Source organism: Schistocerca gregaria, chromosome 3 (genome assembly GCF_023897955.1).
Source record: "Schistocerca gregaria isolate iqSchGreg1 chromosome 3, iqSchGreg1.2, whole genome shotgun sequence".
NCBI lineage: Eukaryota > Metazoa > Arthropoda > Insecta > Orthoptera > Acrididae > Schistocerca > Schistocerca gregaria.
This window is the reverse complement of record NC_064922.1, coordinates 751,591,704-751,617,729: the sequence shown is the minus strand read 5'-3', so window position 1 is coordinate 751,617,729 and position 26,026 is coordinate 751,591,704. Positions and strand designations below refer to the sequence as shown.

Below are 26,026 nucleotides of genomic sequence, written 5' to 3'. Positions count from 1 at the left end.
TGAGAGGGCTGTACAAGCAATGATCACACGCACGGCACAGCGGACACACCAGGAACCGCGGTGTTGGCCGTCGAATGGCGCTAGCTGCGCAGCATTTGTGCATCGCCGCCGTCAGTGTCAGCCAGTTTGCCGTGGCATACGGAGCTCCATCGCAGTCTTCAACACTGGTAGCACAGCGGACACACCAGGAACCGCGGTGTTGGCCGTCGAATGGCGCTAGCTGCGCAGCATTTGTGCATCGCCGCCGTCAGTGTCAGCCAGTTTGCCGTGGCATACGGAGCTCCATCGCAGTCTTCAACACTGGTAGCATGCCGCGACAGCGTGGACGTGAACCGTATGTGCAGTTGACGGACTTTGAGCGAGGGCGTATAGTGGGCATGCGGGAGGCCGGGTGGACGTACCGCCGAATTGCTCAACACGTGGGGCGTGAGGTCTCCACAGTACATCGATGTTGTCGCCAGTGGTCGGCGGAAGGCGCACGTGCCCGTCGACCTGGGACCGGACCGCAGCGACGCACGGATGCACGATAAGACCGTAGGATCCTACGCAGTGCCGTAGGGGACCGCACCGCCACTTCCCAGCATATTAGGGACACTGTTGCTCTTGGGGTATCGGCGAGGACCATTCGCAACCGTCTCCATGAAGCTGGGCTACGGTCCGGCACACCGTTAGGCCGTCTTCCGCTCACGCCCCAACATCGTGCAGCCCGCCTCCAGTGGTGTCGCGACAGGCGTGAATGGAGGGACGAATGGAGACGTGTCGTCTTCAACGATGAGAGTCGCTTCTGCCTTGGTGCCAATGATGGTCGTATGCGTGTTTGGCGCCGTGCAGGTGAGCGCCACAATCAGGACTGCATACGACCGAGGCACACAGGGCCAACACCCGGCATCATGGTGTGGGGTGCGATCTCCTACACTGGCCGTACACCTCTGGTGATCGTCGAGGGGACACTGAATAGTGCACGGTACATCCAAACCGTCATCGAACCCATCGTTCTACCATTCCTAGACCGGCAAGGGAACTTGCTGTTCCAAAAGGACAATGCACGTCCGCATGTATCCCGTGCCACCCAACGTGCTCTAGAAGGTGTAAGTCAACTACCCTGGCCAACAGGATCTCCGGATCTATCACCCATTGAGCATGTTTGGGACTGGATGAAGCGTCGTCTCATGCGGTCTGCACGTCCAGCACGAACGCTGGTCCAACTGAGGCGCCAGGTGGAAATGGCATGGCAAGCCGTTCCACAGGACTACATCCACCATCTCTACGATCGTCTCCATGGGAGAATAGCAGCCTGCATTTGCTGCGAAAGGTGGATATACACTGTACTAGTGCCGACATTGTACATGCTCTGTTGCCTGTGTCTATGTGCCTGTGGTTCTGTCAGTGTGATCATGTGATGTATCTGACGCCAGGAATGTGTCAATAAAGTTTCCCCTTCCTGGGACAATGAATTCACGGTGTTCTTATTTCAATTTCCAGGAGTGTATATTCGAAATACTGGATTTACATTTAAATACTTGAAATTAAATAAATATTTCTACGGCTGGACCATAAACACGCTCTAATACACATTATTAAATACATAAACAATTAAATAAACATATATCAAAAGAAAAGAAGGAAAAGGTAGGCCAGGAGCCCAATGTGTCTGTGCTATCTAAAACACCATATATTCATACAATTTCTTCATGAGTAGTATATATCGGACACAAACAAAGACATAGATGAATAAATATATTTATAAACATGCTACTACCGGTTTAACGTGTAACTGTGGAGTACTGATGGCCTGACGCCATCGATAGCAATCGGCCAATTTGACCTCCAATAACTCATGTACTATTGAAGTTACATGCCTGTAGTTCATACCAATTTAGGTTTACGCTAATAGATTTCTAAAGACACGGCGATCGACAAAATCGGATGAACCGTTTATATTTTGGAAATTCGTTGCTGGGTGTTACTTGTATAATTACAGTCCGTAACTAAACTTTAAACTAATAAAGATATTCTAAATCTGATTACACCATCAGAATCGTCGTGCAAATAATAGTAATGTACATATTTCTTTTTGAGGTATCATGCATGATTCATCTGGCTACTTTTAATTTCTATACGAGCTGTGAAATGTCTGCCATTAAGGTTTCACAAAGTCCGCCATCTTTGGCACTCCCGGCATAGACATCTTCGTCAACACAAAGCACCGTCCTCGTAACAGCGGAATTCCCAACCACACGGCTGGACCATGCGCTGGGGCTACCCCTCTCGTCCGGCTAACGTTTGCCACCACGTGTTTGCTAAAAAGCTCGGCCCTGCCGTGTGGCTCGAGCAGTGGCCGCCAACACTGAACTTAGACTATTTCCAGGGCGCCGCAACTCGCCCGTTACCTCACAGACTTTTCTTATGAGTCTTTTTAAAGGCGTTAGTGTACGCCATACCTGTGGAGGACAGTCAAAGAATAAGTACAACCCCGGGAACTTTTGAACGTATTTGTGCCTCAGTGCGACGACTATCAGAAGCCTGGATACTAGCAGAGGGTGGGCATTTCTAAGACTTATTATAAGGTAGTGAACTGGGTGCATCATTGTGAAAATTAGCTGGATTTCTCATGCACCAGGTATCCGACTCCCATGTTTGATATCTTAATAAATATCCATTTCCGTATATGTCAGTCTGAAAAATAAACCTAAGAGGAAAGAAAGCGATCCACCATCAAGGAATTATCCGAATGGGACAGAAATAAATAGATGCGATGTACACGAACAAAGAAATGAGTACAGTTTCAGAAAAATTGGAGGGTTTATTCAATAGAAAAAGCTTCAGAAATTGAGCAGATCAATAAAGCGTTGATTCCCCTCTGGCACTGATGCGTGCCGAATGGCTAGGCATAGATTGATAGAGTTGTAGGATGCCCTCCTGAAGGATATCGTGTCAAATTTTGTGCAATCGTCAAAATCACGAGTTGCCAGGAGGGCAAGGCCCACAATGCACCAAAATCTCTTATTTGGGGAGACATTCGGCAACCTTTCTGTTCAAGGTAGGGTGTTGAAAGCACGAAGACAAAACAGTAACAACTCTCTCCGTGTACGAATGTGTGTTATCTTGCTGAAATGTAAGCCTAGGATGGGTTGCCGTGAAGGGCAATATAACGGGGTGTAGAATATTGATGACGTAACACTGTGCTGTAAGGGTGCTGCGGATGACAACCGAAAGAGTCCTGATATGATATGAAATGGCACCCCTTACTGTTGGGCCGAATGACGGGCGACAGTTAGGATGGCATCCTAACGCTGTCCTGAACGTCTTTAGACTTGTTTTCGGCCTGGAATCTCACCGACTGGCGAAGAAATGTACTCGGTGATGAGTAACGCTCCGATCTGAGCCCTGATCGTCAGCGAAGATTCAGGAGCTCCCAGATAACAGAAAGCAGCATGTCATTCTCAATGAAGTCTTCCGAAGTAAGAGTGATTTCAGGTGTGCCGCAGGGGAGTGTCATAGGACCGTTGCTATTCACAGTATACATAAATGACCTAGTGGATGACATCGGAAGTTCACTGAGGCTTTTTGCAGATGATGCTGTGGTGTATCGAGAGGTTGCAACAATGGGAAATTGTACTGAAATGCAGGAGGATCTGCAGCGAATTGACGCATGGTGCAGGGAATGGCAATTGAATCTCAATGTAGACACGTGTAATGTGCTGCGAATACACAGAAAGATAGATCCCTTATCATTTAGCTACAAAATAGCAGGTCAGCAACTGCAAGCAGTTAATTCCATAAATTATCTGGGAGTACGCAATAGGAGTGATTTAAAATGGAATGATCATATAAAGTTGATCGTCGGTGAAGCAGATGCCAGACTGAGATTCTTTGGAAGAATTCTAAGGAAATGCAATCCCAAAACAAAAGGAAGTAGGTTACAGTATGCTTGTTGCTCCACTGCTTGAATACTTCTCAGTAGTGTGGGATCCGTACCAGATAGGGTTGATAGAAGAGATAGAGAAGATCCAACGGAGAGCAGCGCGCTTCGTTACAGGATCATTTAGTAATAGAGAAAGCGTTACGGAGATGATAGATAAACTCCAGTGGGAGATTCTGCAGGGGAGACGCTCAGTAGCTCGGTACGGGCTTTTGTTAAAGTTTCGAGAACATACCTTCACCGAAGAGCCAAGCAGTATATTGCTTCCTCCTACGTATATCTCGCGAAGAGACCATGAGGATAAAATCAGAGGGATTAGAGCCCATACAGAAGCATACCGACAATCCTTCTTTCGACGAACAATACGAGACTGGAATAGAAGAGAGAACCGATAGAGGTACTCAGGGTACCCTCCGCCACACACCGTCAGGTGGCTTGCGGAGTATGGATGTAGATGTAGATGTAGATTTAGAAGACCGTGTTTGAAGTCGCCGCAGACAGCGCTGAGACACCAGCATGTCTGTCGTCCGCCATAAGGCCCGACTACCAGGAGTGATGGTTTTGGGTGATATTTCACTTCATAGCAGGACCGCTTTGGTTGTCATCAGCGGCATCCTTACAGCACAACGGTTCGTCGAAGGTAATCCACGCCCCTTTTGTCGTCCTTTATAGCAAGGCATACTATGCTTATATTTCAGCAAGATAATGCCCGTCCACATACACCGAGAGTTTCTTTCCCTTGTCTCCCCTACTTGCCATCTTGGCCAGTGCCACTGAGGGATATGTCTCCAACTGAGAACGTTTGGAGCATAATGGGAAGGGCCTTCCAACCAATTTGGGATTTTAACGATCTAACGCGACAGTTGTACAGAATTTTGAACGATATCCCACAGCCACTGCTTGCTGAATGGCAGAGGCGGACCAACTGGTTATTGCCTTGTTCAATTTATGAAGCTGTTTCCCTTGAATAAATCATCCAATCTTCCTGAAACTGTAATAATATGTTTCTCTGTGTATGTGCGTCGTTCTTAGAGTGTATATCACACACGTTTATTTTTGGACAGATAACTCACCTGAGGGGGTCCTTGATGTGGATGTACCTGTCGAGTGAAATGGCACAAAGGTTTAGGATGGAGGCGGTGGAGCACATAACGTCGAAGGCTATCCAGGTGTCGCAGAACTGCGCACCAAACATCCAGTAGCCCAGAAGGTCGTTGACGACGGCGAAGGTCATGACGAGCGCCGCTACGAAGAGATCCGCGATGGCGAGCGACGCGAGGAACAGGTTACCGATGCGCCGCAGCCCGCGGTCCGTGTAGATGGCCACACACACCAGCACGTTGCCCGCGATAGACATGAAGATCACCAGCGACAGGAAGACGCCTGCGAACACAGTGACGCAACTAGTGGGTGACCCGGGCTGCGGACAGCAGGCAAAGGGCAAAGAATGTACAGGTTTCAGGATGCAGCGCGTAGGCAATGCAACCTATGATAAGGTCACACACACACACACACACACACACACACACACACACACACACACACACACACATACACATACACATACACACACAAACACACTGACGAGCCGAAATATTGTGACTGACTTCTTGATAACGTGTTTGTCCGTCTTTACGACGCGGTAATGCATGGGTCCTACATGGCGTTCATTGGAAAAGTACGCGATTGGTTTCCGGACGTATGTGACATCAGACGTCTACAGACAGGTCAGTAACTCTCTTGAATTACGGTTTGTCGGCGCGGCTTGAATCTGGTGGCCAAGACGTCAAGGCATCATGCTCGTCAAACAACGATAGCACTACATCGAGGAAGGATTAAAAAAATTCTATCTGTTTCATATCTTTGGAGGTTTACTCTTAGGTTCCAAAACGATTTGTCTGTGTTCTAATTACAAGTACGTGCAAGAAATATTTGAAATGTGGACTATGTGGGAGGCCGTGAGAGACTGACAGCTGCCAAAGTACCCAGGGTAGAACCTGTCTATCAGAGACTTTCATCTGATGCACTATGGCAAGACGCACTGATGGAAAGACGCAAAATGGAAACGGAAGCTTTCAAAGTGTCACCTCAAGTCTTACGGAAGCCAAGGAGAATGTCCCCCAAACCTTAATAATGTCTCCGACAACCACCGTCCGTGGCGCGGTTGATGCTTCGTGCATTCGTTTGCATGGATGAAGGCGTTGTTCCCCAAAGAAAATAAAATGAAAACAGTTATTTTTGGAGGTTGTTGATGCAGTTACTCATTTGAATAAGGGATGTTTGAAGAAAACAGGAGTTCCAGCGCTCCACTACCACCGTCCCTGAAGACGATACGCTACTCCAGAGATCAGCAACGGGTCAAGCAGACCACAAGATGCTGCTTGGAGAAGGAAAAATGTAAGAAGTGGTCTTTAAATTACGAGAAGAATCCTTACACGTTCAGGAATAGAGAATTTTTCGCAGGAGGTAGTCTCGAGGTATTTGCATACTTCTATGTATTAATATTATCGAAAATGTTTTCGATTTTATCATCACAATTCTATATCGACAATTATGAATGAATTAAATGTCAAGCTCAAAAAAAAGTAAATTAATAAGATTTCCCTCAAAAAAATGCATGTAACTGTTGAGCAACGTTTTGTAATGTACCAAAAATCTTGAATGTGAGAACTGAGGCCTGAGTGCCAAAAGTAGCTTTTCAAATAGCGGATTAAAGATCATATTAAAAATTCAGTTTCAGTCAAGTACTTGACTCCAAAGCCTGCTTATTACATCTTTAAATGATAGATATGATTATAAAATTCGATTGAAGTCGAAAAAGTAAGAGAAAGCAATGCCTTCAGTTACCACCTCAAGCCTTACGGAAGCCAAGGAGAATGTCCCCCAAACCTTAATAATGTCTCCGACAACCACCGTCCGTGGCGCGGTTGATGCTTCGTGCATTCGTTTGCATGGATGAAGGCGTTGCAAGTAGGCTGTTTAGGTTTTTTTTATTGGTAACGCCGCCGCCACGTAGCGCTCTGTATAAAAATCACTGGCTGTGCCTTGTGCAGTCTGTGGCTGGTTTGCATTGTTGTCTGCCATTGTAGTGTTGGGCAGCGGCAGCTGGATGCTAACAGCGCGTAGCGTTGCGCAGTTGGAGGTGAGCCGCCAGCAGTGGTGGACGTGGGGAGAGAGATGGCGGAGTTTTGAAATTTGTAAGAATTGGTGTCACGAACTGATTTATATATTATGACTATTAAGGTAAATACATTGTCTGTTCTGTATTAAAATCTTTCATTTGCTAACTATGCCTGTCAGTAGTTAGTGCCTTCAGTAGTTTGAATATTTTATTTAGCTGGCAGTAGTGGTGCTCGCTGTATTGCAGTAGCTTGAGTAACGAAGATTTTTGTGAGGTAAGTGATTTGTGAAACGTATAGGTTAATGTTAGTCAGGGCCATTCTTTCGTAGGGAATTTTGGAAGTCAGATTGTGTTGCGCTAAAAACTATTGTGTGTCAGTTTAAGCACAGTCGTGTAATAATTTTTCTAAGGGGACGTTTCAGCGTATCCGAATCGATCATCGACGTGGTGTGACAAGGAACTTGATTTATTTCGGCTAACAAGGGGAGACCACAATGTTGGGATAATGAATTTACTTCAAACTTTACCTTCAGTAGGCCACTGAAACAACATGATGAGCAAGTAGTAAGGTCAAGTACTCTGCAAATTCGGAGGAAAGCACAAGAAAAATTTTACAATTCTGTTAGGTAACTGATGTATCTGTGCCTAGGTACCTGATTTTAGAGCTCATGGTTGCCATGTGATTAGCGTTCGAGCTACATAAGGCGAACATGTATGAGGCGACGGGTCGACTCCGGCTCAAACCTTCATTTTTCTTGTACAAGTGTAAATTCTGTGACATTCAAGAATTCTCCGCTTACACCATTCGTTCTTGCTACATTAGCAACGTCTCTCTGCTGCGCAGGTCAACTGTCAAATGGGCATTGCCTCTGTGTGTGCAGCTCCAAGCGCTGAGGTGAAAAGTAGTTCCGGGTGATCAGAAAGTCAGTATGAATTTGAAAACTTAATAAACCACGGAACAATGTAGATAGAGAGGTAAAAATTGACACACATGCTTGGAATGACATGGGGTTTTATTAGAACAAAAAAGTTCACGAAATGTTCGACAGATGGCACTGGACAGCAAAACTGCTACCGTGAAGGGTGAGAGGTACGCCGATATGCTACAGAATCGCATCATGCCCAGTCTGGCTGATAAACACCTGCTGGAACGTGCGATGTTTGTGCAGGATGGGGCTCCACCTCATATTGCTACACGTGTGAAAGATCTCTTGCGCGCATCGTTTGGTGATGATCGTGTGCTCAGCCGTCACTTTAGTCTTGCTTGGCCTCCCAGGTCCCCACACCTCAGGTCGTGCGATTATTGGCTTTGGGGTTACCTGAAGTCGCAAGTGTATCGTGATCGACCGACATCTCTAGGGATGCTGAAAGACAACATCTGACGCCAACGTCTCACCATAACTCCGGACATGCTTTATAGTGCTGTTCACATCATTTTTCCTCGACTACAACTATTGTTGAGTATTGATGGTGGACATATTGAGCGTTTCCTGTAAAGAACATCTTCTTTGCTTTGTCTTACTTTGTTATGCTAATTATTGCTATTCTGATCAGATGAAGCGCCATCTGTCGGACATTTTTGAACTTTTGTATTTTTTGGTTCTAGTAAGATCCCATAACATTCCAAGCAAGTGTGTCACTTTGTACCTCTCCTGTCTACATTATTCCATGGTTTATTAAGTTTTCAAATTTATACTGACTTTTTGATCACCCGTTATAAGGGATTTCGCAAATCACGACAGGCACACGTTTTCAGGAAGACTCTATGCGTTTCTTCATTTACTTATCGATGGTTGTAAATATGTTTGTTCTAATAACTAAATTTAATTCAAAATAGTAATTAGTCAAATAACATGAAATTCACAAAAATTTCGTGCAAATAGACGTGGTTTCTTTAGATTTATATTTCCTCTCAAATGTATTGTAAATTAAATAATATGACTTGTCATGGAAAAATATAGATTAAAAATTGAGCTTGAGCGGGAGTCACACCGTCGCCTCATACCGTTCCGTGTTACGTAACTCGAACGCTAACCACTTCCACTCTCAGTGATCCAGTACCCAATGCAATCGCAACTGAAAATGTCGTCGTGTCAGCATAGAAACACGTAGGGTGTTACAGATCCTAATACTCAGTAATGTACATAGGCTATTGTACTCCAAAACACATATGCCCGCGTCAGCACTGTGCAATGTCAACAGATCTGATTGCCGTCAATCTTGCCCTCTCTGTAGAGGGCAACCCTTCGCCATCCACGTTTTGTAATGAGATGTGAACGTCGAACACGTTGTCGCCCACTCGTGGTTTCATCGTTCCTCAACTGCTTTTCATTGATGCTCTCGACAGCAGCACGCGAACAGACGACCAGTTTCAACGAATATCAGATGCTCCATCCCAGGCGCCAGTGCATAACAACCTGCCCTAGTTGTTTATGTAAGTGAATATCCCCGTTCGAGCCCCATATCTGTCTCCGTTGGTCACTTCTCCGCTCACATTCTCACCTTATTATGTTATATGGAGCAACGCAGTCTCGCGGCGGAGAGTGTTAACTGTGTTTTGACTCATCAGTGTAAGTGAACCGTGATGACGAACGTCATCGTTGTGATGGAAAAGAACACGAAGCTTAGGAAATAATGATTTTTTGTAGTTATGAACAAAAATGGTTTGAGTTTTGATGTACAAGACGAAGGTATCGGAGAGGCATTTACATGCTTGCAAAGATTTCGAGAGCCAAGATAGCTCTCCGGATGTGGCCTGGTGAAATGCTGCCGGCTACAACTCTTGATCAATCTGAGATGGGAGCCGCGGTCCAGATGGTGTTGCGCGCGTAACGACGCCAGAGTCCGTCAAAAAATTAATCACTGAGTCACAGCTCTGTCTTTACATAAAAATATGTGTGTCCTAGCGCGCTACAGATTGCTAACCTCATAGAGACAGTCCTGACAATTTGTGCTTGTAAACTTTCAGTAGCTGTGAAAATACTTGCAGAATTTAAAACGAATAACGTGTAGTGCATGCAGTAGATAATAGTAAAGAAATGAGCTATTCATGTATCAATTACGTACTTCATGCACCACACGTTCTCCGTTTTAAATTCTGCAAGCATTGTGGTGGCTATCAAAAATTAATTCACCAGCACAAATTTTGAGGACTATCTTTTAGGGTTAGGAATCTGTTTGGGACAATGAGAAATTATTTTATACTTTTAAGTTCATGTTAAAATGTGTCATATTGTGAAGCTTTTTAATTAAATAATGATTTTCTAATTCTGTGTCAAACTTTTCAATCCATTTCAAGCATATTGATGGGATTACAACAGAGGCACGTGCCAAATTTCAGGAATATCTCAGTTCTTTTCACATGAGTCTACCAATACACTGCTTTCTCCCATGATTCTCCCATGAAAAGATTTCGAGGGTAAAAACGACGGAAAATCGATCTCTCACGCGAGGACTGAGCACTCAATTGTTCTTACCACAAAAAATTGGCAACTAAAACAGGAAAAGAGGAAATAGCATTGTCATACAAAGTACCCTCAGTCACACACCAGATAAATAAGCGGGTTAATATTCCATTGTCACCGAGTTATGAGCTATGTTGGAAGTTTCAAGTATTTTATTCACCAGGAAATTATATTAATAAACGAAGTAACATTCGTCACTCACCGACCAAGTAAGCGAGTTAATATTGCATTGTCGTCCAGTTCTGAGTTATACTGAACACTTCAAGTCTCTAGCTCATGGGGAAAAGATAGTGGTAATCAAAGCACCCCTAGCCACGCGGTAGACAAAAAACCGAGTTAATACTGAATTTTCATTCAGTTCTGAGCTATGCTGAATGTTCCAAGTCTCTAGTTCTTCGAGAAGTTAGTTTAAAATCAACTGTAAATTTGCACCGAACAAACAGACAAGAAAGCGACCTAATAAAGCCTACTGAAAATAGCTTTTACTGTATTCATGACAAACAGGCAAAGAGATTATTCCACCAAATCCTCTGTAGAGACTGATTACCTTCTGAAAGATTAATTAAAATCGAAAGTACCGTATAAGAAAGTATCAGCCCCAGATTAGCTGGCAAAAAACTGTTCGACCTAGTTAGGAGACGAAACCGCTCTCGAAATAAGCTTTTCCTTAGGGCACCTGTTGTCAGCAGACTCCGAACACTTATTTGCGATGACTGAAGACAGACACAGGGTAGCTGTAACTCTCGCATTGCACAATGTTGATAAGATGTTGCAGACCAGATATCTTGCTCCGTTGGCCTTGGCCTTGGTTTTCCCTATTAATAAACAGTTCGTGGCCTAGACATTTTTGGATAAATTATAGTAGAGTACGAATAGTGCTTCAGAAAAGTTTACAAAATCACTAAGGAAATGTATTTTAAATTCTTTGAGATAATGCTATTAAAAATCATTACTCTCTTGGCTTAGTTTCATTTACTCATGGTTGGAAACCCAGTAGTGACTTCTGCTACGTTGTGTGACATCCTTCATACGATGTAGTTGGTACGCCCGTTGTGCCACTGGGCGCAGAGATAAAGTTATGGGTTGGGGTTAATTGTGTTTGGGCAGCGCAAGGCAGATGGACGTTGGCTGGTCCTTGCAGGTCACAGAATCCACAAGCGCAAGGAAAATATGCTAAACGGTTTAAACTGTATACCTTCGCAACATAACGTTACTTGTAATTGGTAAGGCTAACGTAGCTGCTGGTGGTCGCGTTCATCAGAGGTAGGAGAGAGGGAGGCGGAAATTCATTAGGCACTGTCGTGCGGTAAATACCAGCTTGTTTGAGCACGTGTACGCTTAACAGTCATCGAGTATGAGTCGACTGAGTCAAAAGCACGTCATGTGTGAAGTTGAGCAGAACACCTGTTAAATTTTAGTGAAGATTAGAAATAAAATTTGTGTCTACTATTGGTAATAAGAAGAAATGTTATAGGAGGAGAAATATTAATTATTGGACACAGAGAAAACTTCTAATAATTAGTCATTACGAAAGTTGTTTTACGATGTAGAACAGAAAAATATTAATAATCAGCCATTACTTAAGCTGTATTCCGAAGTACGTGGCTTAATGCTGAAGGTAACGATCATGTGTACGGCGAAAAACCGTAACTGTCCTATGTTAGGTATCTGCGAAATTGTAATAAATTTCATGGGGAAACTTTCCAGGATGGAAAATGCTATTTTAATGTAGGGGATGTGGGTGTGGAATAAAGTTTATTAAGGTTGAAATTTTTGTCTGATAAATAGTGCCTACAATTACAAGCGTTCCATCTTATTGGTCCAGTGAAATGGTCAGTTCATCAGACAATCTTAAAAGATCGAAATCGGCAGATAGGGTTGACACTTGGCACACGATCATGTCTCTTAACATTATTTGTTTACATGTATATAACTTCTTCTCGCGAACTAAATAATTTCCCGTTGTGTTTAATTAATCTGTGACCGCTAACAATCAGTCTAAATATAGCAGTGGAAGCTAAAAGATGATTTACATTTGGTATCATCCTTCGCTACCCCCATGAACCATGGACCTTGCCGTCGGTAGGGAGGCTTGCGTGCCTCAGCGATACAGATGGCCGTACCGTAGGTGCAACCACAACGGAGGGGTATCTGTTAAGAGGCCAGACAAACGTTTGGTTCCTGAAGAGGGGCAGCAGCCTTTTCAGTAGTTGCAAGGGCAATAGTCTGAATGGTTGACTGATCTGGCCTTGTAACACTAACCAAAACGGCCTTGCTGTGCTGGTACTGCAAACGGCTGAAAGCAAGGTGAAACTACAGCCGTAATTTTTCCCGAGGGCATGCTGCTTTACTGTATGGTTAAATGATGATGGTGTCCTCTTGGGTAAAATATTCCGGAGGTAAAATAGTCCCCCATTCGGATCTCCGGGCGGGGACTACTCAAGAGGACGTCGTTATCAGGAGAAAGAAAATTGGCGTTCTAAGGATCGGAGCGTGGAATGTCAGATCCCTTAAGCGGGCAAGTAGGTTAGAAAATTTAAAAAGGGAAATGGATAAGTTGAAGTTAGATATAGTGGGAATTAGTGAAGTTCGGTGGCAGGAGGAACGAGACTTTTGGTCAAGTGAAACACAAAATCAAATAGGGGTGATGCAAGAGTAGGTTTAATAATGAATAAAAAAATAGGAGTGCGGGTAAGCTACTACACGACGCCCATGCCTACTACAGTAGTACAAGTTTATATGCCAACTAGCTCTGCAGATGATGAAGAAATTGATGAAATGTATGATGAGGTAAAAGAAATTATTCAGGTAGTTAAGGGAGGCGAAAATTTAATAGTCATGGGTGACTGGAATTCGAGAGTAGGAAAAAGGAGAGAAGGAAACATAGTGGGTGAATATGGATTGGGGGAGAGAAATGAAAGAGGAAACCGCCTGGTAGAATTTTGCACAGAGCACAACTTAATCATAGCTAACACTTGGTTCAAGAATCATAAAAGAAGGTTGTGTCCATGGAAGATCCTGGAGATACTAGAAGGTATCAGATAGATTATATAATGGTAAGACAGAGATTTAGGGACCAGGTTTTAAATTGTAGGACATTTCCAGGAGCAGATGTAGACTCTCACCACACTCTATTGGTTATGAACTGTAGATTAAAACTGAAGAAACTGCAAAAAGTTGGGAATTTAAGGAGATGGGACCTAGATAAACTGACTAAACCAGCGGTTGTACAGAGTCTCAGGGAGAGCATAAGGGACCAATTGACAGGAATGGGGAAAGAAATACAGTAGACGAAGAATGGGTAGCTCTGAGGGATGAAGTAGTGAGGGTAGCAGAGGATCAAGTAGGTAAAAAGACGAGGGCTAGTATAAATCCTTAGATAACAGCAGAAATACTGTGTTTAATTGATGAAAGGAGAAAATACAAAAACGCAGTAAATGAAGCTTCCAAAAGGGAATACAAGTGTCTCAAAGATGAGATAGACAGGAAGTGCAAAATGGCTAAGCAGGGATGGCTAGAGGACAAATGTAAGGATGTAGAGGCTTATCTCACTAGGGGTAAGATAGATACTGCATACAGGAAAATTAAAGAGACCTTTGGAGCAAAGAGAGCCACTTGTATGAATATCAAGAGGTCAGATGGAAACCCAGTTCTAAGCAAAGAAAGGAAAGTAGAAAGGTGGAAGGAGTATATAGAGGGTCTATACAAGGGCGATGTACTTGAGGACAATATTATGGGAATGGAAGAGGGTGTAGATGAAGATGAAATTGGAGATACAATACTGCGTGAAGAGTTTGACAGAGCACTGAAAGACCTGAGTCGAAACAAGGCCCCGGAAGTAGACAACATTCCATTGGAACTAGTGACGGCCTTGGGAGAGCCAGTCCTGACAAAACTCTATCATCTGGTGAGCAAGATGTATGAGACAGGCGAAATACCCTCAGACTTCAGGAAGGAAATAATAATTCCAATCCCAAAGAAAGTAGGTGCTGACAGATGTGAAAATTACCGAACTATCAATTTAATAAGTCACAGCTGCTAAATAGTAACGCAAATTCCTTAGAGACGAATGGAAAAACTGATAGAAGCCGACCTCGGGGAAGATCAGTTTGGATTCCGTAGAAATGTTGGAACACGTGAGGCAATACTGACCCTACGACCTATCTTAGAAAATAGATTAAGGAAGGGTAAGCCTACGTTTCTAGCATTTGTAGACTTAGAGAAAGTTTTTGACAATGTTGACTGGAATACCCTCTTTCAAATTCTGAAGGTGGCAGGGGAAAATACAGGGAGCGAAAGGCTATTTACAATTTGTACAGATACCAGATGGCAGTTATAAGAATCGAGGGGCATGGAAGGGAAGCAGCGGTTGGGAAGGGAGTGAGACAGGGTTGTAGCACGTAAAGGAAACAAAAGCAAAATTCGGAGTAGGTATTAAAGTCCATGGAGAAGAAATGAAAACTTTGGGGTTTTGCCGATGACATTGTAATTCTGTCAGAGATAGCAAAGGACTTGGGAGAGCAGTCGAATTAAGTCGGGTGATGCTGACGGAATTAGATTAGGAAATGAGACACTTAAAGTAGTAAAGGAGTTTTGCTGTTTGGGGAGCAAAATAACTGATGATGGTCAAAGTAGAGAGGATATAAAATGTAGACTGGCAATGGCAAGAAAAGCATTTCTGAAGAAAAGAAATTTGTTAACATCGAGCATAGCTTTAAGTGCCAGGAAGTCGTTTCTGAAAGTATTTGTATGGAGTGTAGCCATGTATGGAAGTGAAACATGGACAATAAATAGTTTGGACAAGAAGATAATAGAAGCTTTCGGAATGTGGTGCTACACAAAATGTTGAAGATTAGGTGGGTAAATCACGTAACTAATGAGGTGGTATTGAATAGGATTGGGGAGAAGAGAAGTTTGTGGCACAACTTGACTAGAAGAAGGGATCGGTTGGTAAGACATGTTCCGAGGCATCAAGGAATCACAACGTTAGCATTTGAGAGCAGCGTGGAGGGTAAAAATCGTAGAGGTAGACCAAGAGATGAATACACCAAGCAGATTCAGAAGGATGTAGGTTGCAGTAAGTACTGGGAGATGAAGAAGTTGCACAGGACTGAGTAGCACGGAGAGCTGCATGAAACCAATCTCAGAACTGAAGAAAACAACAACAACAACATCATCCTTCGTCTCCTCCTAACTCCTAATGTTCTCTACGTACCTACAGCAACCGAGTTTATTTATTGGAATTATCGTTTGCGCTTAGGCAGTACTTTTTTTGTTTTTGTTTTGTTTAGCACCAGTCAATCGAGGTATGTAATCACGACAATTCCGTTCCTTCCCTATGGTGAGAGCTATTAAAACTCGTAACATTTACGACAAGATTTAAAACCACGATAGTTTCTTTCCTTTTCTCGTAACATTTCTGACAATTTAGTAGTAGCATGACACAGGACTTGCCCTACACCATAGCATTTCTATTCCCCGTGCCTGCTGTTCCGATGCAGATCTTCTTCAAAGTGTGATAGCTGATATGTGCATACTTAGCTTACGCAATGTTCTCAGAAATAAGCTGTGATGAAGATAATGAAACTTTCTGGCAAATGAACACTATGCTCTGGTGCGGGACTCGAACCCAAACTTTGCCTTTGTTGCCGACTGACCTATCCTGGCCCGACTCAGTACTCCAGTCGCAGATTAATTACTACGGAGAAATGGCTTAACTACTGCCTAGTGGATTGTTTCCAGAATGAATCCTTTACTCTGCATTTTTAAAATGTAAAGACGTTTCAAAACGGTGCAGACGTCGCTGCAGAGAGGAAGATTCCTTCTGGATAAAAGGAGTGCACAGCCTCTGCCTACATGAATTAATATATCCAACCACGATACATGTATGAGAAGGTTAGCTTCCATCTTCCGGGTGAAAGGCTGATTATTAAACTGTTTCCATTAATTCTCAACCAAGAGAGGTTATCAGTGACAACTGTGGAACCTCAGAACGAAACGTAAGACTAAAATGGACAATCCGTGTACGTGCAGACCACATTTTACACATACCATGTTAACCATATTACCAACGATAAACGTCACACTCAGCACTACAATGTGTACGGGACGCAGTCCTGCTATTTGCGTGTTTTTGCTTCCTTATTCATTAATTGCACGCCACGTACGTATTAATTCAGTTGTCCGAAGAGTAAATTACATTATGGTTCCAGTTTCTGTTAACTAATGGATCGTCCAGGGTTGATAGATGTTATTTTATTAACTGCCAAGACATGTGCGTTTCAGATCGTTTAAAATTAGCTGCTGATCTGTCGTTGTGGTAATCCAGAGATAAAAAATAACTGCATCATCCTCGTAGTAAACAATAATCACGGAGTCTTATAGATATTGCAATTAAATTTGTTATTATCTACGATGACGATCGAAGCAGACGAGATGAATTAAAAAAATTGTACTTCCGCCGGGACTCCAACCATGGTCTTCTTGCTAGATAGACAGAAATGCTAATCATTACACTACCACAGCATAATGGTCTTCATTGCTGCACGAACTACCTAAGGTGAGTGCCCTCCTCAACACTGGAAATGGAAATGAGCGACCCGCGGGATTAGCCGAGCGGTCTGCGGGGTTCCGGCCATGGACTGTGCGGTTGGTCCCGGCGGAGATTCGAGTCCTCTCTCGGGCATGGGTGTGTGTGTTTGTCCTTAGGATAATTTAGGCTAAGTATTGTGTAAGCTTAGGGACTGATGACGTTAGCAGTTAAGTCCCATAAGATTTCACACAAATTTGAACATTTTTGGAAATGAGCGTTTGGCGTCATTGGCCGGGAGGCCTCTTACGGGGCAGGTCCAGCTGCCTTGGTGCAGGTATTATTACATTCGACGACACATTAGGCGACCTACGCGCCGGGTGGGGAAGAAATGACGATGAAGACAACACAACACCCAGTTCCTGAGCGGAGAAAATCCCATACCCAGGCGGGAATCGTACCTTGGCCCCTTAGAAAGGCAGTCCGTCATACTAACCATACAGCTATCGGTGAGGACTCCCCAAGACTGCCCTGGCAGTAGTGGCGATATATGAGGGAAAACTAACTGAAGTTTGTGTTGGGGAGGGCATTAGTGCAGCAATGTTGACAATTGCGCTGTGGTAGTGTAATGGTTAGCGTTTCTGCCTAGAAAGGAAGAACACCCGCATTCCAGTCCCAACTGCAGCACAAATTATTATTCATTTCGTCTGCTTCCATCAATCTCCGAGTCGTTCAGTATTTATCTTCGAGTAGCTGCCAATTGTTATTTGAATTTTGTGCTCCCTATGATAATTTTCTGTACATTGAATAAGGATACTTCTCATTTACAGACAGTATCTTGCTTCATTGCGTCGAAAAATATTAAAATATTCCGTATTAAATTTCCAGAAGTTGTAAGATTTTACGACAAGATGTAACAACACACTTCCACGTTACAGCCATAATTTAGTTTTTAGTACTAAATGAATGTTAGCAACTTCCTGAAGTGCCTTCCTAGTATGTAATTTTATCAAAGTCTTCCTTCAGGTAATTTCAAACGAAATTAGAACACCAGCGTCTTTGTATGCATCTCAAAATATTAAACCCATTTATTAGACAGAGATATGTACAAGCTACTGCTGCCTCACGAAATTTTAAATATGTCATTATGAACGCAAAAGCAGTCGGAGCTAGTTCAGAAATGAATATGGAGTTCAATGTATAATTTCATGCTTTACAATACTTCATTTTTTAAAGCCATCGTAGAGTCTGCTTGTAGTATCGGGCTGTCTTCTGTGGCTGCCAGATGTCAACTCGGGAACAACTGGCATACGGCGACGGTATCTCCGCTTGTCACGAAGATTCGTCTCTCCACCTCCGCCAATACCCTCGATGAACGTGAAACAGACCATCAGAAGATAAAATACATTTGTGCTGTTTCATATCGACAGTAAAATACATGAATGACTACGATAACACCTTCAACAATTGTCAGTATCGTACATACTTCATCAGGCTTTGTGCGGCGAAAAATATTACGGGCAGTACAGCATATAATAATACTGTAGCATTACAACAGGACAACACGTCACACATACTCGCGCAAAACATCCGTGAAAACGTTGCTGTGACTGTTCGTCTGTTACTAACAGTTCTCTACGTTTCGTTTCGATGTTCCAAAAATTGTCACTGTTGACCTCCCTTGGTCATACTGCAACCACACCTGAAGATTCAAGCTATCCTCTTGAAACGCCTTCTGTCGTGATCAAATGCTGGAGTGGGGGAGGAGAACATCAAAAAGTTTGCGATGTTTGGTTGTTAGAGATATTAGAAGTAAACAAAGCCAAGACGAACAAAAATGTAGAAATCGAGCTGTTAAAGACAGTGGCAGAGCTTGAAAAACCTTTTAGCACTGCTTGTTCTCAGGCCGCTACGGTTATCACCCCTCCACAGTTCCCAGAAGCTCACGTTCTCGATAATTTTTGCACATAGCATAACTTGTCAGTCATTACAGCCTTTCCTTCTCCAGTTTCTTCTCGTTAGGGATTTACGCACTGGTCATCCTTCGCTTGCTCTTCCTATTAAGTATCCATGTCCCACTTCATCCCTTCACTTAAACGTTACCACTCACTCGCTTCCACTTGACAGCTTTTTCAGCTAAGCCATTCATGCCTTGATGTGTTCCTTGTTTCAGCCAGAGTGCGTAACCTCCATTCTCAGATACAAGTTTTTCTCCAGCTCTTGTGGTGTATCTGTCATAATCTTTAACAACTAGATTTCTACATTTTTGTTCGTCTTGGTTTTGTTTATTTCTAATATCTCAAACAACGAAACATCGCAAGCTTTCTGATGTTCTCCGCCCCCACCCCAGCAAACGATCTGTTGCTAAACAAGGTTTGTTAAAAAGGACCTTAACAATATTCATGTTTTTTTTTTTAATTCCGAAAATCTCCGTACATAACGATTAACCAATTTATTCGACAATGATCGTGGAGTTTTCACCAAGCAGAGATATAATCTCGTTACATCAGAGTGCTGTGTTTTGAGAAACGACTAAGATGCTCTCATGTTCTAGTCTCCAGTCTCCCTTCAACCTCCAAGGACATTCTAGAGTCTTCTTCTTTCATTCTGGATCTGAAGAAGTGGTCTGGAACAGACGAGAGCGAATTTTTCAGCACATCGTGATTATTACCTACAAGGATTTTGAAGTAAATGGATCACTGTTTAGCAGAGAACCTAGAGCAATTTTTGGTGGAGAAAATGCACAGAATCTCTAATCATTTAACCTTACACTTTCCCAAATTTCGTCATTTAAGTATGTACATGTCGCTTCTTGCAATGTAAAAAGATCACTTTCTGCGTTAAGGAATGTCCCTCCATACAAATGCATGATCCTAAATGAGGAGAATGGGTTATTATGTATTATTGTTATGGCTTGTAGTCTCCCAAGAGATGTTCAGCTCGCCTTCGATGAAGCTCTTTTCATTTATGCAGAGAGGCTGCATCTTTTAAGGAATTTGTTTCTGTCAGGAATGAAAGGAAGGTTTAACTCAGACTGAAATTTATTTGCGGCTTTAAGTGGCTCTTCATTCTCAATTTACACCTGGAAGAAATGGACGGCCTAGTTTGAACGTGGCCTTGAAAGCATACGAGATGATTACGCGATAGACGTTCAAAATGTGGATGCACACTGGAAATATCGACAAAGCGCATGACATGATTTAGGAACATCAGCGTGTAAAAGGGCGTGAAATTGATACTGCACTAAGGATATCAAAAGAAGGTGTTGGTCTCATCTTGCACCTGGAACTGAACACGAGAAAAATTAGAAGTAGCAATATCGTTGGTGCTTTAAGTAAATATCATCGTTGGTAGTTGATGGCAGCGGATTTCAGTTTGCAACCGTACCTAGGTAACGGTCGATGTACCGACTTGTGATGTTTTATTTTTATGGTCTGAGAAGTCAATGTGCGTATGCAACTTGTCTTTAAGTTGCGACGAGGCCTAAGGGCTTAAAAAATTTCTTAAAGTAAGTTCTGAACCCAGTACGTCTATAATCCTTTTAAGTCTGCCTGTATAAGGAGGGTTGTTTTATCTGGTTTCCTTGCTTTTAGCACTTAAAAATGGGATAATATTGTCCCTAACTATGTTGTGGCAATAGTCACCCGACTGACAAGTGGGCTGAGTAACCTCAGTATTGCACCAACATGAAAAAACTTTGTGCACGATGGGTGCCGATTGTGCTCGCTGCGGATCACAAACAAAATCGCAAGATACTTTGCAATAAGTAATTTGTGCATGTTAAGAAAAACAGGCGACTTTTTGCGTCAATATGTGTCAGTGAATGAGTCATAATTTCACCATTACACACTCGAATCCAAGACAGTAGTCTATTCAGTGGACAGAAGCCGATTCTTCAGCTCCAAAGAAGACAAGAACGGTGCCGTCGACGGGAGAGCTCATGGTGTCGGTGTTTTGGAGTGTGAAAGGAATTTTGTTGACTATTTCGAAAAAAGTAAAACGGTAACTGGAAAGTGCACTGTAGACTTCCTCGCTTGTCAGAGCTTTTCGTCCAATCGAAAAGGCCTTTACGTCTGTAGATGTTTACTTTGCAGCACTTGCGGAGGAACCCTACAAAGAGGGGATAATGACACCGGAACACCGTGGGATGAATTGTATTGAATTGGAGGAGATTATGTTGAAAAGCCAATTCTCGTTTTCACTATCATGCCGAGAACTTTTCTCGCCACGTTCATTCTAACTGGCGACCCCCGGCATTTGCCTTAATTGAAAATGGGAAACCACAGCGAACCATTTTGTAGACTGCTCGCGGATGGATTCGAGCCACTTCGTCTTCATATTTGGGTATCGTCCGGTTCGCCAGATCGATTATGTTTTTCCATTAGGGCTACTAATGATAGAATATTTAGCAAATTTTTTAAAGAAATATAACCATCTATGTATAAACGATAGTTTTGATGACCAGCTTGATTTTTGGGGGACACAAGAAAATCCAAGTGTACTTTTATGGAGTGATTCTAATTTAACGTTATTTGAAAAGATATTTATCGCACTTATGCCATGTGATATGCTGAAGTATTGCAACGTCAAAGTTCTACCAGTTTCCAAATAACAACTTCCGTGCTAACATTAAACTACTATAGACAGGTAATTAGGTTATTATAGTTGTACGTACATATTTTTAACTTAACATAGCGCTAGTGGACAAACCAGAAACTGTTTTCCTCTTCTTTCTTGTTACGAACTTATTCATAATTAGAAGCAGTATCACAAAAGCAATAAACGGCAGCAATTACATAATATTAAACTGCAAGTAAGAACTGGAGTGATTAACAAAACTACAACTGTGCACAAGCAAAACGTACGGTAGTTGGTATTGGCCAAAATAGGGATGGCCTATAGCCAATAGTGTCAGTTTAAATCCATCGTTAGCCTTATCGACTAGCGATAGTGCGTGTCCTTTTTTCGTCATATGATTAAAAATCGAAGTATCTTTCAGTTTCATTGCCCGGAAATAGGTCGTGCGTGATATCATTTATGTGATATGAGGGGGGGGGGGGGGGGAGGGGGGGGGGGGGAAGCGAGTCCGGACCCACCGGACTCAGCTTGGCTACGTCATTGTGATAGTAGTAGGCAGTTGTGACCTTCTGAATGTACAGCTTTTGAATTTAGCGGGGTTCTTTGTCACTCGCTCTGCCCCACTGCATCTGTCTAAAGCTGTTTGTCCACTAGCTGGTAATCTTACACAAGTCGTTTGCAGAAGCTGCTCGTAGAAAACCCTCCAGAAAGTCGACTTTCGCAAGTTTTTTCAACTTGCAGAAGTAGCTTCCGCACGTCAGTGTAAACAGTTTCTTGCATCTTGCTGTAAGCACTTGACAGACTTGCCAGTTGCTGGGAATTTTTCTCAAACTTACAGAATTTTTGTATAATAAACATCGATACGAAAATGTCAGTGTCATGAAGCGAATGGCACAAAGAGAGATGAGCCGGGAGAAATGCACCATTTAGTTGGTAAATATACATATTTGACCACCGTCAGCTAAGAAACTGCAAATGAATCTATTTATTCTTGAGGGTATTTTTGTTCTGTCGTTGCAATTAGAAAAACTACGTGTTTTTTTTCACCAGACGCTTTTCGGTTTATTAAGGTAATGCATCTTCAGTGGTCTTTCATTAAGTTATTCACATTCTGATTTTCCATAAGGTCGAAGAACAGTTAGTTAACAATATGTTGGGTTTTTACTTACAGTGATTTCCGCTTCATTTCCTCCCTTCATCGGGAAACGCCGTTTGCTAGCATATCGTTGCATTTTTCTTCTTTAGACACTGATAGTTATGGCGAGATTTTTAGTTTTTTCGCACAGCAGTTTTGTTTATGTTTTGCTTGTTACTAAGTATGTATTGTGATTTGTGTTTTGTAGTGTTCCCAACATGACCGAGCCACTAGTTTGTGTTTGAGCTATACTCTTTTGAAATGTCCCCTTAGAAAAATTATACATCACTGTGCTTAAACTGATACACAATATTTTTTTTAGTGCAACGTAATCTGACTTTCAGTAATCCCTACAAGAGAATGGCCCTGTCTAAATTAACCTATACGTTTCACAAATCACTTACCTCACAAAAATCTTCGTTACTCAAACTACTGCAATACAGCGAGCGCCACTACTGCCAGCTAAATAAAAGATTCAAACTACGGAAGGCACTAACTACTGATAGGCATAGTTACCAAATGAAAGATTTTGATATAGAACAAACAATGTATTTACCTCAATAGTGTTCAAAAGTCATAATGTATATAGCAGTTCATGACATCCAGTCTTACAAATTTCAAAACTGCGCCATCTCTCTCCCCACATACACCCCTGCTGGCGACTCACCTGCAACTGCGCACAGCACAGTCAGTGATTTTTCATACAGTGCGCTACGTGGCGTTACCAATAACAAAACCTAAACAGCCAACTTACATAGCTCCCATGCTCCCTATAAAATTTTACAAATTGTTTTGGGCAGTGGCCAATAACGATTTGATAAAATTTTTCATAATTACAATAACAAAGGTATCAAATGCGCATACATATTGATACAATGTTGGTCAAAAGCTAAAATTTTCTCACAGTCCTTAAAGACAGTTCTGATCATTCATCACAGTAAAATTTCAGTGTTTTTTGTTTTTCTCACAGTCTGAGCAGTAAAAGAGAATGCACACGGAAGTAGTGGATTTCCATGCAGTCTTGAAGTAGTGTTGTCCTCCCAACGGAAAGACAGTGCTGACTCTTGACATGCAGACAGGTAATGGGCCACAACAGAGCAAACCCACAGCAGAGTCAGTCGAAGTTTTGTCGAATGTTGGTAGGTAGGTCATCACAGAGCAGACACATTGTAGTCCTGGTAGAAATTATGTTATTGGTGGGCCACCAGAGGTGCAGACCCACTGCACACCTTGTAGAAATAATGGTGTTGGTGAATCATCAAAGGTGTAGACCCACTGCAGTCCTTGTAGAGATGGCTAACAGCCATCTGTTGCGACTGTGCAGGTGCACAATCACCATAGAAGAGTCTTGTGGACAATATAGCAAATCCATGAACCACCACTTGTGCACTCACAATTTTTTTTTTAAAATGTCCTTAGAACCAGCAATGCTGTTATCCAGTCCCTTGCTGAATTATTAACACACGTGCAAACACTATCAGTCCCTACTTCTCACATATTGTCCATATACTATCACCAACAGAAATGTGTGCAGCGAAGTGAAACTTAATTTGAAGAACTGGTGTCTATACAGTTATAAATTTACAGTATAGGAATACAATTACAAAGGTACAAAATATATCATTAAAGAATAGAAATAAACATATACATCAGTGTTACAGGAATTATGACATAAGTAAATACATAAAATAATGAGAATAGTTTTCGAAACATTAATTTCACACAGCAGCATTGAAACAGAATAGGATTAATAATGTTTATACATCTTTACAAAGAAAATGATATAGTATTTGAAAAATTTTACAACATAAATCTTATTAGCTAAACACATAAAGACAGGAAGAAGACAAATACACAAGGGTACACAAACACATAGAGGGATAGCACAAAAGGAAAGGACAGGGTTTGTTTTCAGTGTAACATTTGGTACTGCAGTCCAACCCAAAACTTCATCTCATAGATCGTCCCTCTTATTTCAACATATGCTCCAGCCAAAAAAATCCTGTCCAAGCATGCTTTCTGTGTTCTGTTCGCATCCTCTTTCAAAAACAGTTTTTCTCCACTATCCTGGCAGGGTCGCCATATGAAACATCCCCTTAGAAAAATTATACATCACTGTGCTTAAACTGACACACAATATTTTTTTAGCGCAATGCAGTCTGACTTTCAGTAATCCCTACAAGAGAATGGCCTACTTACACTTTCTTTAGTTTATTGTATGTGTGTGATTCTATTTAATTATGTTCCTGTGTACTTACATACTGTGTAAGAGTAGTGAAGGAATAGTGATGGATCTTTTTGCTGGGTAGAGAGGAGGGAATAGCCATGAGGGGTGGACATAAGTGTGTTGGAGTGTGAGTTAGAAGAGGAAGTGAGGAGCAAGAATTGAAGTGAAATTGGGGGGTGGGGGGGGGGTGGGGGTGGGGCTGGTTGAGAGAGTGAAGGACGGAATAGGCTCTTTTTTCATGTAGTTTCATCAACTATTTTTTACAGAGTCTGGTTTCCAATACTTATTTCGCCATTGAGCAACTGCTTATTTTGTGTTAATGTTTTGTGTATGGGGAAAATTTCTTGGAAAGGAGAAGGTGTCTGTCTTCACTGATTCTTATGATGCTCACATCTTTTTAAATATTGCTTGGGCCAAGGTGTTCTTGTTTCAGATGATCTTCAGATGTGAATGGTTTTTACTCTATTTAAATGCCCTGACGTGTTCTTTATGACTTGTACCGAATGTTCTGTCTGTCATTTCAACGTATATCTTTTCACAATCTCTTCAACTGAAATGATGGGAACCAGACTGCTGGTATCAGCCTTGTTTTGATTTGAGCTTTGGGATGTGCTTTTGTATTGAGTTGTTGTTTTGTAAGCAATGTTTATACCTCATGTTTTGAATATATACCCAACTTTATGTGTGGACTTGTTGTGATAGGTCATTGTATTCCATTTCTTTGTAATAGTGCAGGTTATATGTGTCTATGAAGACAGAAATAATGAAAAAAACTAGCCAAACCACATCAACACATACAACCCTCACTATCACAAAAAATGGCATAGAATGGCCTACCGCAACAAATTCACACATAAAGCAGTTTCAAGAGAAGAGGCATTTTCCCAGGCTGCGATTGAAAGTTGGGAGTTCTTTGTAGCCAGAGTGTGAGATGTTATTGACGGCCCACCCAATGTAGATATTTGCCTATTGGTTGTTTTGGCATGGACATGATGTCCTACTACTGCTTGGTAGACTCTTTTTGACCATTTTCCTGGGTTTTCAGTGTCT

The 26,026-nt window shown here is 42.3% G+C and overlaps 1 protein-coding gene across 1 annotated transcript in view; it reads right to left on the bottom strand.

The window, feature by feature from the left end:
* The window catches only part of LOC126354260 (dopamine receptor 1-like), a 1,077,603-nt gene that overhangs the window by 61,552 nt on the left and 990,025 nt on the right, over positions 1-26,026 (bottom strand). Inside the window, exon 4 of the mRNA XM_050003780.1 lies at positions 4,996-5,305. Within this exon, the coding sequence (XP_049859737.1) occupies positions 4,996-5,305 (310 nt within the window). The remainder of the gene's footprint in view (positions 1-4,995; positions 5,306-26,026) is intronic.